This window comes from Erythrolamprus reginae, chromosome 10 (genome assembly GCF_031021105.1).
Source record: "Erythrolamprus reginae isolate rEryReg1 chromosome 10, rEryReg1.hap1, whole genome shotgun sequence".
NCBI lineage: Eukaryota > Metazoa > Chordata > Lepidosauria > Squamata > Dipsadidae > Erythrolamprus > Erythrolamprus reginae.
Genome location: NC_091959.1, coordinates 37742473 through 37760019, shown reverse-complemented (window position 1 = coordinate 37760019; position 17547 = coordinate 37742473). Strand labels below are relative to the sequence as shown.

Below are 17547 nucleotides of genomic sequence, written 5' to 3'. Positions count from 1 at the left end.
TTGGTGTGACATGGGCATACCTGGGGAAGCCCATGATTGCTCTTGCAGCTGCATTCTGCACGATCTGAAGTTTCCGAACACTTTTCAAAGGTAGCATGGGGGACAAAGGAAGCTATACCAAGACAACATTGAAAGCTTCCTTCAAGTCCCTCGATATCAACACCACCTCCTGGGAAACCCTGGCACACGATTGATCAACATGGCACATACTGATCCACTGTCAGACATCTGAGGACAGAAGAACAACCAAAGCAGAAGAGAAGTGAGCACTCTGCAAAGCCAGAGCGGCAAATGCTGCAAAAATGGTGCCCACGCATGTCTGCCCAACATGTGGCAGAACATTTTGTGCCCATATAGGCCTTAGCAGCCACCTGCGGACACATCATGACCAGCACACAACCTGTTAGTTTGTGTTCAAAGGTCCTCTTTGAACACAATGGACAAACATCATAAGGCTGAGGACTAACTAACTTGGCATGGCCAAAACCATTCCCCTAATTCAAACTTCTGCAGAGTTACTGCATCAGCTCCAGGAAGTTCTGCCCAAATGCATTATTCACAATTCACTATTAATAGCAAGGAAGGAGAACAGCAAATGGTAAAGAGCATCAGCCAAGTGAAACGTTTTGTTTAATTCCTTTCATTTCTTTCAAGGCAGCCTGACACCAAAGCTCTTTGGGTGGTTGAAGAACAGAATTTAAAATTTAAGAACTAAAGAGAGCGGAAGACACTACACGAAAAAAACAATACAAAACTGTGATTTATATTGTGCTGATCATAAGTTTTTGTTTGACAGTTTGTATAGAGCTTAATAGTGATGCCCAGGCTTTAAAATGATATATTTTCACAGACGATTCATGATATATTGGGAAATCGACAATCTCTATGATATTTGTAAATATATCAGTATATATTTCTTTATCATAAGCCCTTATCTTTCCCTTTTGACTAAGCCTTCTGTTATTTCTTTGTACATTTAGATCTTGTTGTTCTTTAAAATGTCTAACAGAAACAGACACATCAATAAAAAAAATAAAAAATGACTGACAAACCTATGCTTGCTCGAATACTACATACTGTTCAGAACTTAAACGTACGAGCCAATTTTATACTGACAAGTCTACATCTGTACAGCTATGAGATGTTTCCGAAAACAGCTTTAAAACAACACTAAACATTGTTGTGTAGGCAGCACAGCACAGATTATTTTTTTAAAGTATACAAGCAGGAACACTATTGGGCTGATAGCTTTTTACAGAGGAACAGCTTAGGTTCAAACTTGCAAGCGGAATCACAAATCCAACACAAGTAGATATGAACCTACTTAAAAAACAACAACACACCCTCAAAGCAGTTCAGCATTTTGAGTCTCACTGGCTCAAGAGGTTGACTAAGCCTTCTATTCTCCCGTGGTTGGTAAAATGAGGACCCAGATTGTTTGGGACAATATGCTGATACTGTAAACGGCTTAAAGAGGGTTGTAAACTACTGTGAAGCGATATTGCTATCTAAGTCTCTTTCTGTCTCTCGCTCTCTCCACATATGTCTTCTCTGTCCATCATCCATCCATCCATCATCACCTTCTTTTAATGACCTCAAAATCTCTTGTGGGGTAGAGTCTGGGCAAATGAATGGAGTTAGCACTGTGTTTACTGGCTGGACGCCCTTCCTGTTGCTAATGTGGAGTTTTGTTCAGCAGATATATTCACAGTGCTCAGAGAGAGAAATATCTGCCTCTACCTAGGATCCAACTCACAGTCTACAGATTGGGTGGCGAGAGCATCTATCTATCTATCTATCTATCTATCTATCTATCTATCTATCTATCTATCTATCTATCTATCTATCTATCTATCTATCTACCTACCTACCTACCTACCTATCATCTATCTATCTATCTATCTATCTATCTATCTATCTATCTATCTACTATCTATCATCTATCTATCTATCTATCTATCTATCTATCTATCTATCTATCTATCTATCTATCTATCTATCCATCCATCTATCCGGTGCAGAAGTTGGTGATAAATTAATGGCTTGCCACATTATCTATAGAAGACTTTATGTTTTAGGGAACTTGGGAGGGGGGATTTCAGGAGGGAACAGATACAGCCACAAATAATTATTTTGAGTAGTTCAAGGAGATGCCCACCCACCGGGGCCGGAAGCAAAGGAAGGGCTGGCCACACTGGCACAATCTGGGTGGGCAGCGTGACAAGGTTGTGGGTGGAGGACAAGGGATGTGAACTTTCAACTGAGTGGGAAACTCAGATCCAGGTTTCCCTGTGTAGGTGCCAGGATGGAAATAAGTTGGAACTTGAGGAGTACTTTGACTCGGATTCTGATTTAGTTCGGATGTTACCTGGGTCTCTGACACTATCATCTACCTATGTACCTACCTACCTACTGATTACCTACCTACTTGCTTGCCTGAATTCAGAATTGCAGACTAATTCTGCCCACAGCCTGCAATTCGATCCTGACCAGCTCAAAGTTGACTCATCCTTTCATCCTTCCGAGATTGGTAGAATGGGGATCCAGATTGTTTGGGGCAAGAGACTGACTCTGTAAACCATTTAGAGAGGGCTTGAAAGCATCGTGAAGCGGGTATGTAAGTCTTTAGTGCTATTGCTATCTGAAGTGCACTTGCAAGAGAATGACAACCTTGCTGTTTGGAAAAAAACCCAGACCTGCTGCTAAAAAAATAGGGCATCCTGAAATCTTGTTTCCAGTGGTCTCAATGTCAACTGGGGTCTACCATAGCATTTTACCAGTCTGGCTGTCTTAACATTAGAGCTGTGGGTGCAATGAAATAAAAAATACAGTTCATCAGCATTCCACAAGTGTTGAATTTTCTATGAGTAGTTGATTGACAGGGAGAGCAGTTCTGATGCAGGCCAGCAGAGAAGGCAAAAATAGCTCAAAGAAAAGGGAGGGAGGGGGGAGAGGAGAAACTGGGTGTTCTGGGGAATAGCAAGAACTTTTGAATTTTTAATAGTGAGGCAAGGCATAAAAAGGACTCCTACAAGCCCATGAGCTTTATAGGCTCCTTGAAAGTTGAACATTAGTGCCAGTAGGGTGTAATTAGTGAAGTAATTAGACTGATAACTTGGGTAGACCAGAGGTCTTCAAACATGGCAGCTTTATGACTTGTGGACTTCAACTCCCAGAATTCTAGGAGTTAAAAGTCCACAAGTCTTAAAGTTGCCAAGTTTGAAGACCTCTGGGGTAGACACTGGGTGGATCTTCAGCTGTGGAACCTCCTGTGGTGACTTGGGCTTAACCCCATTCTCTCCACCTAAGTTCCAGTGTGCCTGAGTCAGTAACCTTTGTTCTTAAGAACACTATGGTGCCGTCGGATTTCTGGCGGAACCTTGGTTGAAAAACACTGCATTAAGCTGTACATCCTGAAGCCGAAATATAATTCTTTTATTGGCCAAGTGTGATCGCACACACAAGGAATTATGTCTTTGGTACATATGCTCTCAGTGTACATAAAAGAAAAAGATACGGTACATTTGTCAAGAATCACTTAATGACTGTCATAGGGTCAAATAAGCAATCAAGAAACAATCAATATAAATCATAAGGATACAAGCAACAAGTTGCAGTCATAGTCATAAGTGGGAGATCAGTGATAGGAAGGATGAGAAGACTAATAGTAATAGTAATGCAGCCTTAGAAGATGGAGGCAGAATCAGCAAGTGCTGCTATCACATGGGTGTCTGTGGCTGCAGAGTAGAGGAGGGAGAGAGAAAGAGGCTACGCCGCATGCCAGGAGTGCCGGGCCTGAGCAGGGCCAGTTAGGTCCCACAGAGTGGGCCTTCTCCGAGTCCCGCCAACTAAACAATGTTGTTTGGCGGGACCCAGGGGAAGAGCCTTCTCTGTGGCGGCCCCGGCCCTCCGGAACCAACTCCCCCCAGAGATCAGAATAGCCCCCACCCTCCTTGCTTTTCGTAAGCTCCTTAAAACCCACCTCTGCCGTCAGGCGTGGGGGAACTGAGATATTCCCTTCCCCCTAGGCCTCTACAATTTATGCATGGTATGTTTGTATGTATGTTTGGTTTTATAATAAGGGTCTTTTAGTTGTTTTAGTATTGGATTGTTACATGCTGTTTTTTATCACTGTTGTTAGCCACCCCGAGTCCACGGAGAGGGGCGGCATACAAATCCAATAAATAAATAAAAATAAATAAATAAGCGGAGGCCGTCCGCTCTATTCCACCCGCTTTCCCTATGGAGATTTTCAGTCATCCAAGTCATGGTTGTTCCCAACCTGCTTTTTCCCCCCAAGGGAAAATGTTTAAATTAACAAGAGTTGGAAGGGATCTTGTAGGTCATCTAGTCCAACCCCCGCCCAAGCAGGAGACCTTAAACCATTTCTCATTGATGGCAGTCCAGTCTCTTCTTGAAAGCTTCCAGTGATGAAGCTCCTACAATTTCCGAAGGCAACTTCTGTTCCATTGGGGTTAATTGTTCCCACTGTCAGAAAATTCCTCCTTATTTCCAGGTTCAGTTTCTCTCCTTGATCAGTTTCCATCCGTTATTCCTTGTTTGGCCTTCTGGTGCTTTGGAAAATAGCTTGACCCCCCTTCTCTCTGTGGCAGCCCCTCAAATATTGGAAGGCTGATCTCATGTTTCCCCTGGTCTTTCTCTTCACTAGACCAGCCATGCCCAGTTCCTGCAACCATTTTTTACATGTTTTAGTCTCCAGTACCCTCATCATCCAGATTGCTCTTCTCTGCACTCTTTCTAGAGTCTCAACATCTTTTTTATAGTGTGGTGTGCCTCACTTGATTTTGATTGTATCCCTCTGCTGATGCAATTTAGAAATGGACTTTCTCAAATAAAAATAAAAAAGCACCTTTGGGACTGTTTCATTTATTAAATTTACGTGCTGCCCCTCTCACTGATAATTTGACCCTTGAGGAACAAGCTTTTGAAATCACGTAAGGATTTTAGTAATATCAGATTAGATGTACGGTAATCCCTCGCTAGTTTGCGGTTCATCTTTCACGGATTCGCTACTTCATGGGTGTTCAAAGGGGGCTTAAATCCATTAAAAAGTTTAAATCCGTTCAAAATTCATAAAATTCTTCTACAGTACTACTGTACTCTATTAAAGAAACTGGTAGGATATCCCATGTAGTTCCAGCTGAGAAACATTTTAGAATGACTGTTTAATGCAAAGGGTGGGTTTTAAAAGTCCAAATACTCGTTAAATACATAAAAAAACCTATTTTTCCTCTACTTCACGGAAATTCATTTTTCACGGGTGGTCTTGGAACGCATCCCCCGTAAAAAACGAGGGATCACTGTATATTTGAACGTTGAATGTTTGAAATCTGAAAATTGGTCATACTTTACGCCGAACAATTCACCGCTGGTTGTATACACTGTATAAGAGATGTCAATTTTTATTTATTATTTATTTATTTATTTATTTATTTTGTCCAATACAAATTGAAAGTTAGGGAGAATAGAAACCTGTAGTAGTAAATATCAGGGAAGGGATAGAAGAAGAGATATGAGAATAAAATACATCAATGAAGTGTGGAGGAAGGATATATGGATGGGAGAAAAGATATCTAAAATATAGGAGAGACAATTGGACAGGGGACGGAAGGCACACTAGTGCACTGTGTGCACTTATGCTCGCCCTTTACTGACCTCTAAGGAATCTGGAGAAGTCAACCGTGGAGAGTGTAAGGGAGAAATGTTGGAAATGAGTTCCATGCTTCAACAACTCGATTGCTAAAGTCATATTTTTCACAGTCAAGTTTAGAGTGGTTGATATTAAGTTTGAACCTGTTGCGGGCTCTTGTGTTATTGCAGTTGAAGCTGAAGTAGTTGTTGACAGGCAGGATGTTGCAGCATATGATCTTTTGGGCAATACTTAGATCATGTTTAAGGCGTCGTAGTTCTAAGCTTTCTAGACCCAGGATTGTAAGTCTAAATGAGGCTGTCAGGTAGATAGCGGTGTGTGTGTGTGTGTGTAAAGTTTTGTCCTTGCATTGTCGTGTATATGTATATATTTCAAATAAAAATTATTTTTTTATCCTTGAATACTTTTAATATGTGAATACTGCCTAATGAGAAGGAAGGATTCTTTGGAGAAGATCCCAATGTTGGGAAAGATCGCGGGCCAAGGAAGGGGATGGCAGAAAACGAGGTGGCTGTATGGAGTCACTGAAGCAGTTGATGTGAGCTTAATGAAGCTTAAATGGGGGGTAGCAGAGGACAGGAAGGCTTGGAGGAACATTGTCCATGGGGTCGCGATGGATTAGATTAGATTTATTGGATTTATATGCCGCCCCTCTCCGCAAACTCGGGGCGGATGACTTCACGACTAACAACAACAAGGCAGTTTCCTATAGAATAGAATTATATGGCCACTAAATTGTTCTCCCAGTAAACAAAATTCAGAATGTATGAAAGTAATCACCCAGACAAAGATGACACCCCAGTTTATGAGTAAGGAGCTTCCTCTCAATCCCAAGATTGTGATAGGGAAAACGTCTTTTGTACAGATCATAAATGCCACTTCTATTTTACGATGGGGTTTTCAAGTTATGGTAATTTTCTACAGCCCTCTTAAGTAATTCTCTCACATTTTGCAAGACCTCATTTTCTTATTGAGATGACTGTTTGGTGATTAGCATCACGCCCTTTGCTCAGCTGGCCTTTAACTCATTTTAATATTTAATGTGCAATAAATGACTCACTTTACAAATTCATTCGGTGTTGCAGAACAGATAAAACTAACAATGACAACTGTGACAAATTCCTTTTGAAAAAGTTATACAACTCCCTCCCCTTTTTACCATAGTGTTACTTATTTGCAGTAAGAAATATGAAGTATTAATAAACAAAAGAAAAGAAAAAACACAGGCATTTTCAAAAGGATAAGCCTCCAGGAAATCATGAATAAATGTTTTACTCTCAAAACATGAATCATTATATACTGATTATGTTTAAAATTCTTTCTGAGCGTTCAAAAGATAATAATCTAGAAGCTAGGAATCCAATTATAAGATACTTCTGTGTATACAAATGAGTTTTTTTCCCTTATCCAAATCATTTAAATCAGATCAGGTATCTTTTGGCTGAGTTTAATTTGCTTGAGAACAACTTTGTCTGGAATGCAAAATGTGAACGTCTACCCTTTTCCTTCTGAGCAAGGAAGGCCCCCCCAATGCAGCTAATTTCATGTGGAAAAATGAACGATTGGGCTAAAAAACCATGAAAATTAAGGCACTCCTTCAAACAAACTATTTATCCAGGAAGAGACAATATTTACAATAAGTTAATTAAGAAAAGCTTTCGTGTTAGCAACACAAGAACAAATTAAGGGACGATGCCAACACTAGAAAATAAAATAAACTTATTCTCTCCATCATCTGCATTTAGCTAAGACTTATTTTTTTTTGGCTTCACATTGCAAAAGTGGTACTCAACTGCTTTGAAACTCATCAAATTTGGTACTCAACCCATTTTGACACAGAGATTTTTGCACCGGTACTCATCATTTGTCTGGTATTCAATGCACAAGTTAGAACCTGTTGTTGTCGGCTGCCTTGGGACTGAATTTTTGTGAAGGGAAAAAACTGTTTGATGCTCATAGTCACATCTCATCACCACATCGCCCAGAACCAATTAACAAAGAGTATTGAGGTACCACAGTACTTTGAGCTACTATTTAAAAAAAATCACATTCATGCGCTTTGCAGGTTATCAGTCTGAGAACTGAGAAGCGACGTAAGAGAAATTGCCATCCAACTCCCAACTCCCGTTGAGTCTATCCACCTCACCACATATATAAATCAAATTCTTTATGATCAGAGTTGAGTAATAAAAACAACCCAATAATAAAACCACCTGAAACCTATGTGAAACAAACAAGCCATTTCGGAAATTCTGAAGCTGCAGCATAGAAGGCACTGTGCTCGTAATTCCTGGTCATTTATTATTATTTTAAAACTTGGCCCTAAAAAAAATAGGCCACAGAGAAAGTTGGCCCTCCCTGGGCGGGCATGCAATGTTCTGTAGCACTCCTTGCAACAGAAATGAACAATACTGATTTTATTTCTCACTGAAATCAGTCATAATATTTTTCATGCTGTTAAGAGCCTGCCTCTCTGCCATTCTCTGCATCATCCTATCTTTGGTCTTCTAACTTTAGATTAGTAAGCTCCTTTTAAAGGAAGAACGATGTTGCATTTCTGAAAAGAATGAAGCAGCTTTGATATTTTTTCCCCTTTTCCCCTACAGGGGAGAAATATAGCTAAATTAACATTTACCCCACTGTTACCAGACGTGTGTGTGTTTTGACGACTGGGTGTGTAGCTTCCCTCTTCCACTCAATCTCTTTGATGCATTGTCACAGGGAAGCAACGCCAGGAAAAAATAATAAAAGTTTTACTCAAGTGAAAGATTAAATGCTACATTCCGTACCAAGATCGGGCTGGCTCCAGATAAGCGCGGCCCAGGTGATTTCTGGTTTTTAAATTGGAATGATTGCGGTTCCGTGGAGATTATGTTGAGAAAGCAAGAATCTAAACCCTTGCTTGTAACAGTCCCCGTTCCTCTGATGCTAACACAGACTAATAGGAAGTTGTCGTATCTCGCATATGGAGAGGAGAAATATGAAAAATATTGCTAACTATACCCCCTGATGCTCAATTTGTGTAGACTAATGCATGGCACGCGCCTTCAGAAACGAAAGTGTCTTCATTAATTTGATTCTCTTCCACTCTGCTCTTTGTGGAGTTTAGGATGTCGATATTGCACAATCCATCTCCTCTTGTCTAATAAAACGGGCAGTGGGATGATGGGAAAAGAACAAAAATTCATCATCGGATGCAACTATTGCTACTCAAGAATGGCAGGTCATTTTTTTTTCTGCAGGGGGAACTCTCAACTCTGAATCCACAGCTTCATTGTTCAAGCTGAGCTGCCTGGAGGGGGGGGGGGATCGGACAGGTTGCAGGGTGGAGGCTGTATCTTCTCAAGCCACAATGATATGCACTTTGATTTTGAGAGTGCGTGGGGAGGGGGGGACCTAGAGATTGTTGGTCATCCAGGTCATGGTTGTCCCAAAGGGGCTTTTTTTTCAGGAGGCAACTGGGCTTTGGTTTTTTCTTTTGAAAACGTTTTGCTTCTCATCCATGAAGCTTCTTCAGCTCTGACAGGATAGTGGGGAATGGAAGGACTTACAACATTTAGCTATACGATTTGGGATGAAGACCCTTTGAATGGTGTGGGGGTAGGAATGGATTTTCAGAGGGGGAAAAATTGCAGACCACAGGAACCAGGAGCACCACTCTGGTGACCTTGAGGATGCAGATAAATTCCCAAGTGTTTCAATGACCCTCTAAAAGAGCGGTTCTCAACCTGGGGGGATCAGAACCACTTTGGGGTCGAAAGACCGTTTCACAGGGGTCACCTAAGAACATGGGTAAAGACAAATTTCCCATGGTGTTAGGAACTAAAGCTTCCATTCTGGCACCTTGGAACATATTTTTACAATTCAACCAATCAGGCGTTTACAGTGGGGGTGTCCCTCTGACCTTCCTGCCAATCAGCTTAAAGCTCTTTGAGAGAACTGGCGCTAGATTTATGGCTGGCGGTCACCACAACATGAGGGGGTCGTGGCATTAGAAAGGTTGAGAACCACTGCTCTAAAAGGATGCAAATGTCCAGCTATCTGCAAGGAGTAAAAATCCTTCCATTCCTCATCATCAAGTCAGAGCAGATTAAGACAGTGTTTCTTCAATGAGAAGCAAATTATCTTTAAACACGGAAGTCCGGAGGTGGGGTTTCGAGGACTTCTGTGTTTTTGCGATGCTGCAATTTCGCTGAGGCTCCCCTCGCTGGGAAACCCCACCTCCGGACTTCCGTTGCCAGCGAAGCACCTGTTTTTGCGCTGCTGGGATTCCCCTGAAGCATCACAAAAACACGGAAGTCCGGAGATGGGCTTTCCCATGGAGGGGAGCCTCAGGGGAATCCCAGCAGCGCAAAAACAGGCGCTTCGGCTGGCAAGAGGGCTGAGTTTTGGGCTTGCACGCATTAATCGCTTTTCCATTGATTCCTATGGGAAACATTGTTTCGTCTTACAAACTTTTCACCTTACAAACCTCGTCCCGGAACCAATTAAGTTCGTAATGCGAGGTATCACTGTATTTGGAAAATGTCAGAGTTGGCAAGGATCGTTTACACATGGAAAACTGCTAGGCCCAAAGAACCAGGAACGACATGTGGAGAAGCTTGTAGTTGCCTTTATATCCTTTACCTATGGACAGAATCTTGCCAGACTAAAGCAATCACCAGCGAAACTACAGACTGGCTCTATGAATTGCTAGGGAGGGTCCCTCTTTGCCCTTTTCCTGCCTACCATATATACCAAGCTCCGCTGTCCATTGGTGAAACCTACTTACGTTCCTTACCAGTTTGCATGTGCACCCTTGCTCCGCTCACCCTCTGCACATGTGCAGAATGCTTTACGTCTGCACAGAGGGTTAAAAAAAGAGAAAATGGCGACATCCACGAGGACGGGAGGAACCTTGCCCTGCCACCACTACCAGTTCTCCAAACCACTTGCAGCCGGCACTACCAGTATGGCAGGACTCAGCTGAACCGGTAGCATTTGCCCTGCAACCCCCCCTCCTTCCCTCAACCAGACAAAGAATCATTCATTCATATACGAAGTAAGATTTCCTGGTTAGCAGACCTTAGATCTGCTAACGGCTCCAAAACACCAGGTTATTTAATTGAAGTTCCAAACACCCAATTCATTTTATACCCATGTAAGGCTCAAATTACTTATTGGTATCTCCAAAATAATGAGATTGTTTTCTATTAGTACTGAGATTGGGACACCATTCCTCTTTCTAGAGAGGTAACTTGCGGATAACAAATGACAGAACCAAACTCTTTCCTGAAACTGATAGGTGTGTTCAGTGCAAAGGTGGATTTTAGCCGGCTCTGACCGGTTCTGAAGAACTGGTAAATACCACATCTGACTGGCTCCACCCCATCTATTCATTGTCTCCAGAGTCCCAGCTAATCGGGAGGGAATGGGGATTTTGCAGTATCCTTTCCCTGGAGTGGGGAGGGAATGGGGATTTTGCAGTATCCTTCCCCTGGAGTGGGGAGGGAATGGGGGTATTGCAGTATCCTTTCCCTGGAGTGGGGAGGGAATGGGGATTTTGCAGTATCCTTTCCCTGGAGTGGGGAGGGAATGGGGATTTTGCAGTATCCTTCCCCTGCCACACCCACTAAGCCATGCCACGCCCACAGGACCAGTAGTAAAACGATTTGAATCCCATCACTGGTTCAGTGTCTCAATGTGTGACTGAAAAGGCGGTAATGGAGCAAGCGTGCAACCAGGCTGACAAGAAGCACTTCGAATAAAGGCTATCCAATACAGGTATGTCCTCGATTTACAAATGGTGGTTTTAGTGACCGTTCCAAGGTTACAACGGCATTGAGAAACATGACTGATGATCGTTTTTCATAGTTATGACCCTTGCAACATCCTCACAGTCATGAGATCAAAATTCAGATGCTTGCTAACTGGTTTCATATTTATGACCATTGCTGGGTCCTTTGTGAGCTTCTGACAAGCCTACTCCAAAGTGGGAAATCCGGATTTGCTTTACTACCCGTGGTACTCAATTAACGGTTGCAATGATTCACTTAACAACAGTGCCAAGAAAAGTTGTCAAATGGGTGGGGGGGTTTGTAAAACAAACGTCTCACTTAACAAAACTTTGGATTCAACTGTGGCCATAAGTCAAGGACTACCTGTAGCCATCACTGTTGTCTCTTCCAGCCCATTATACTCAGCGACCTTCAGACAGTTTTTAAAAAATTATTATTATTAATTAGATTTGTATGCCGCCCCTCTCCGCAGACTCGGGGCGGCTCACAACAGCAATAAAACAGTATACAATAAACAAATCTAATATTTAAAAATATCTAAAAACCCATTATTTAAAAAAACATACAACACAAGCATACCATACATAAAATTATATAAGCCTGGGGGAGATGTCTCAATTCCCCCATGCCTGATGGCAGAGATGGGTTTTAAGGAGTTTGCGAAAGGCAAGGAGGGTGGGGGCAATCCTAATCTCTGGGGTGGAGCTGGTTCCAGAGGGTCGGGACTGCCACAGAGAAGGCTCTTCCCCTGGGACCCACCAGATGACATTGTTTAATCGACGGGACCCGGAGAAGGCCAACTCTGTGGGACCTAACCGGTCGCTGGGATTCATGCGGCAGGATTCCTTATCAACAGGATGTACTTACGATCGGAAGAATATTCCATTTGGGACGAGGGAGCAGTTGTTCCTTCACTCGCCTGAGACGCGGCGGCGTTTTCAGCTTGGGCTTTGCGAACCAGGGCTGCCAACGGGTGATCGGGATCCACCACTTTCAACGGCTACAAGAGGCAAGACAAGGGACGTCATGGAGGCTGATCTCCCTCACCCTGACTGCCCAATGTCAAACCATCATCTTTTGTGGTTCAGAAAAGCTTCCTAAATTCTTCAACCCCATTGGCCCCAGGACGATTCAAACAGCTCGCTGGAGATCATCATAATTTAATGATGTTTTATAACTTTTATCAACAGAAGAGAATGTTCTTTGTAATTGTTAACTTTTATCGAGTGTTTGCTCTTCTAAAAGGGGTGGGGGGGATGTTGAATTGTCTCTCCCCCCTGAGAGAAACTGTGTTGAGATCATCATCGTAGAAAACAGAGGTGAAGGAAGGGCAATCTCAAAAGGGTTTTGTTAGTAGACAAGAGGAAAATAACTCCATATGGCGTGCAAACCTAGAAGGGCATTATCTACCATTAGTAATCTTTGCAAAGCAAAGAGGGAGCGGGGAAGGCGTGGAGGAGTTATTGTATAAGAAACTCAGTGTCATGCCTCCATCAGAGTCAGAGCTGGAAGATGAACAGGTGACAAGAGAGCGAGAGAGTGGCTCTGTTGATTGTGGAGGAAACTGGGGAAGGGCAAGGTCAGGCTAGGCAGAGCAGGGAAGAGGTGAAACAAGGGAGAGGGGGTTCAGAAGACCAAGGCCCACCCCCTCCTCATTTTAGGGTATGCAGGGAAGAATTCAGAAGAGAGCAACTTGGGTTGCACGGCTTACAAAGAAAGAAAGACCCGATTCCTTTTACAAGGCACACCTGGGGATGGAGTTTAAAGAAGAGGAAGTTGGGAGGGGCGTTTGTCAGGAACAAACACTTGAGTTCCTGGAGTGCTATGTGCCAACAAGAACCCGTGCATTCCTGTGTGACATTCTAGACTATCTATCTATCTATCTATCTATCTATCTATCTATCTATCTATCTATCTATCTATCTATCTATCTATTTGATTTGTATGCTGCCCCTCTCCGTAGACTCGGGGCGGCTCACAACACAATAAAAACAATTCCTGACAAATCTAATAATTTACAATTTACAATTTAAAATAGTTTAAAAAACCCCAATTTTTAAGCAGACATACCTACAAACATACCATACATAAATTATATAGGCCCGGGGGAGATATCTCAGTTCCCCCATGCCTGACGACAAAGGTGGGTTTTAAGGAGTTTGCGAAAGCCAAGGAGGGTAGGGGCAGTTCTAATCTCTGGGGGGAGCTGGTTCCAGAGTCGAGGCCGCCACAGAGAAGGCTCTTCCCCTGGGACCCGCCAACCGACATTGTTTAGTATTAGTAGCTCTTGCTCCCTGAACTCCTTGCTTTGTTCTAGCTAGATAAATTTGGGGTTTATTGCTGTGCAGCCTTGGTGCAGATAGCGCTGAGCTTCACTCATTGTGATCAGAGGCTGTTTGAGGTTTGGTCGGGGGAGATTTGGAGCATTAAAAGGGCCGATTTGAACTGCGGCTGTTTGTATTATCTCTGTGCCGTGCCCTGGGTCATCCCACTTACAAACTTGACAGCACATTTAAACCAGACTTGAAGTCTTCTCTTTAAAAGGAAAGGAACTGGCTACATTACCTTCATCAGCTCTTCTAGCCTGCTATGTTTCTTAGAAGCAAAAAGGCTGGGATGCAGATAATTGCCTTCATTGTCATCATCGTCGTCATCATCATCATCATCTTCCGTGGCATCTGCCGAGTAAATAACGGAAAGGTTAAGAATTTTTTTATTTTCTTTTTTTTTTAATGGCAGTCTTCCAGAGCGCCACATTGCTTTGACAGCCACAGTGGGAAGACCCTGAAAGGAAGAAGTGGAAAGCCAGAAGCCAAGACAAAACCGTCTGGGCATCATTCAGTGGCAACGCAGAAAGCTGCTGCCTTTGCAGGCTTTTGTCCAAAAACTGTTGTGGTGGATTGACAACATGATGTTCAGAATGCTGCGTTGAAGGCAGCAAAGCTTCTTGGGCAAGCTTGGGCCTGCACAGCATCCGTTTTCCATTGCAATACGGGGTAATCCCTGACTTGCAATAGTTTAATTGTATTTATTTATTTTGTTGTGTTTATTATGCTCACTTTCATTTATTTATTCTGTCATGTTCATGTTGCATGTTATTGGAGGGGATGACTCTTTGAGCTGTATGCAACAAAATTTCACTTTAATGTATGCTCATCAGTGTGCATTCAAAGTGACAATGAAGTTATTATTCCATTCCATTCCATTATTCTATTCCATTCAGAATTCTACCCCTCTCCATCCGGTTCTTCTCTGCTTCTTTCTATTCCATTCTATTCCATTCCATTCCATTCCATTCTATTTTATTTCTTCATTCCTCTATATTCCATTCCATTCCATACACAGTGTTCCCTCGATTTTCGCGGGTTCAAACTTCGCGAAACATCTATACCAATCAAAAATATTAATTAAAAAATACTTCGCGGTTTCCCCCCCTATACCACGGTTTTTCCCACCCGATGACGTCATATGTCATTGCCAAACTTTCGCCTGCCTTTAAAAAATATTTTTTAATAAACTTTAATAAATAAACATGTTGAGTAATAATCTAAATGGTTGCTAAGGGAATGGGACATTGTAATTTAGGGGTTTAAAGTGTTAAGGGAAGGCTTGGGATACTGTTCATAGCCAAAAATAGTGTATTTACTTCCGCATCTCTACTTCGCGGAAATTTGACTTTCGCGGGCGGTCTCGGAACGCATCCCCTGCGAAAATCGAGGGAACACTGTATCTCATTCCTCTATATTCTATTCTATTCTATTCTATTCTATTTCTTCATTCCTCTATATTCCATTCCATTCCATATTCCTCATACCTCTATATTCTATTCTATTCTATTCTTCTATTCATAGCTGTTTGCAGCTACATAGGCACATTTTATGATAGCTTGCAGAAAATTGACACTTTTACTGTTTTGGGGCAATACTGTGCCCATAGCAAATCAAAAGTTTACTTTACAACTGCTGGGGGGAAAAATCATTCTGGTCACATGATGAACAGGCTCCATGATGGTTGTTATAACTGCAACATTTCCTGCCTAGAACATTTAAGCTGAATGTTTTCTCAACGCTACTTGTTACTTTTATAGAACAGTCCTGTAAAAGGAGTAAAACTATCTAAAGAATTGCAAGCAAAAAACATTTTTTTTTTAAAAAAAATGGATTTAAAAAGGAACTCGGCTAAACACTGCCAAAAGTTGGGTTATGCCTTGGGAGGCCGTCATTTGAAGCATTTAAACTTCTAATCCTCTCTACAGCCTTTGGGGGGGGGGGGACAACCCACTTAAAACATCTGCAGGAGCTATTAGCGAAGAGCTTCCTCAGCTGTCAAGATGCTGGAGTGATTTAGACAGGAACGCACAAGCTTATAAGCTGCCTCCCGCCTGACTCCGTGTTTCAAAAAGAAGAAAAAACCCACAAAGATCGCTTACTTTTTTCCTCCTCTTTTTTTTTCTCCGAAGCAGCAGCGTAGCGCCCTTCCTTCATGGCTTTCTGAATAAATTTGTAGTAAGGATTGAGGTAGTGATCAAACCGCAGGAAATCAAACTGGGAGTTCCGAGCCTGTTTTGCTTTCAGCATAATCTCAAACTGGACTCCCTGCTTGCAGACAAAATTTGCCGTCCGTTCAATGATGGCGTGCATTTTGGCAGTGGGGGGCTATGGGGGAGGATAAAAAAAAAAGAATTAGGTTCATCTTTTAACAGAAGTTGTTATTTCGGTTTGGGTCTCTGTTTCCCCCCTGAGCCCCCCCCCCCCCCGGGGCAAATTATCTTAACCCTGACAGCCGAGCTTTGCCACTCCAAAGAGAAAATCAAAAGTGAATCTTTATATCCCCTCGCTGCTATTACACAGGGCAATGCAGAGATTTTACACAACAAATTGGTTAAGACAAAGGCGGTATGTCTGTGTAATTTTGCAACTTATGATGCCAAAACTTAAGCACAGCTCGACTGTGGATGAACAGAAAGCCATTGAATCATCTTCCATCTGCCTGGAATTGCAACAATAAAAGTGTGAAACCATAACGCATTACTTGTGAACCGTGGTCATCCAAAAAGCAGCAGGCTATAGAGATAAACTCTGAAAAAAGCTCCTATGATTGCAAAGCAAGATTGGTGGTGGTGGTGGTGGGGATAATGTAGCCATTGCAATGCTGAAAAACTCAGTGAAGAAAGGCCAATTTTCTCTATTTTTTTTCTTTGCAGTTTCTGATTGCAAATAGTCCCCATTACAGTTTTATTCTTTTTCAATGCTCCAACACTGGACGTTTTAAGATGTTGGATAACCATTTGTCTGAAGTGGTGTAGGCTTTCCTGCCCAAGCAGGGGGTTGGACTAGAGCAGTGGTTCTCAACCTGGGGGTCGGGACCCCTTTGGGGGTCGAATGACCGTTTCACAGGGGTCGCCTAAGATCATGGGGAAAGACAAATTTCCCATGGTGTTAGGAACTAAAGCTTCTATTCTGGCAACTTGGAATGTGTTTTTACAATCCGACCAATCAGGTGTTTACAGTGGGGGTGTCCCTCTGATCTTCCTGCCAATCAGCTTATAGCTCTGTTGGGAGAGTTGGCGCTAGACTTATGGTTGGCGTCACCCCAACATGAGGAACTGTATTAAGAGGTCGCGGCATTAGAAAGGTTGAGAACCACTGGACTAGAAGATCTCCAAGGTCCTTTCCAACTCTGTTGTTGTTGTTACAGTATATTATTATTATATGTAATATAATATGGGTATATTATTATAATATGGGCAACAGCTCCAACAGGGTAGCCCAGTGATGGCGAACCTATGGCACAGGTGGCACATGGAGCCATATCTGCTGGCATCCAAGCTGATGCCCTAGCTCAGCTCCAACGTATACTGGCCAGCTGATTTTTGGTAAACACAGAGGCACTGGGAAGGCGTTTTTGGCTTCCAGAGAGGATGGGGGAGAGCATTTTTACCCCCTTCCCTAGCTCCAGGGAAGCCTTTGGAGCCTAGGGAGAGCGAAACATGAGCCTACTGGGCCTACCAGTTGGGAAACAGGCCGTTTCCTGCCTCCAGAGGGCCTCCAGTGGGCGGGGTAAGCTGTTTTCGCCTTTCCCAGGCATTGAATTATGGGC

At 42.7% G+C, this 17547-nt stretch overlaps 1 protein-coding gene across 12 annotated transcripts in view; it reads right to left on the bottom strand.

The window, feature by feature from the left end:
- Window positions 1-17547, bottom strand: part of SFSWAP (splicing factor SWAP) — a 151944-nt gene that overhangs the window by 119366 nt on the left and 15031 nt on the right. For all 12 annotated transcript variants that reach the window (XM_070762561.1, XM_070762563.1, XM_070762562.1 and 9 more), the window contains 3 exons: window positions 15878-16103; window positions 14014-14126; window positions 12316-12448 (listed from right to left, as the gene is read on the bottom strand). In XM_070762561.1, the coding sequence (XP_070618662.1) occupies window positions 12316-12448; window positions 14014-14126; window positions 15878-16103 (472 nt within the window). The remainder of the gene's footprint in view (window positions 1-12315; window positions 12449-14013; window positions 14127-15877; window positions 16104-17547) is intronic.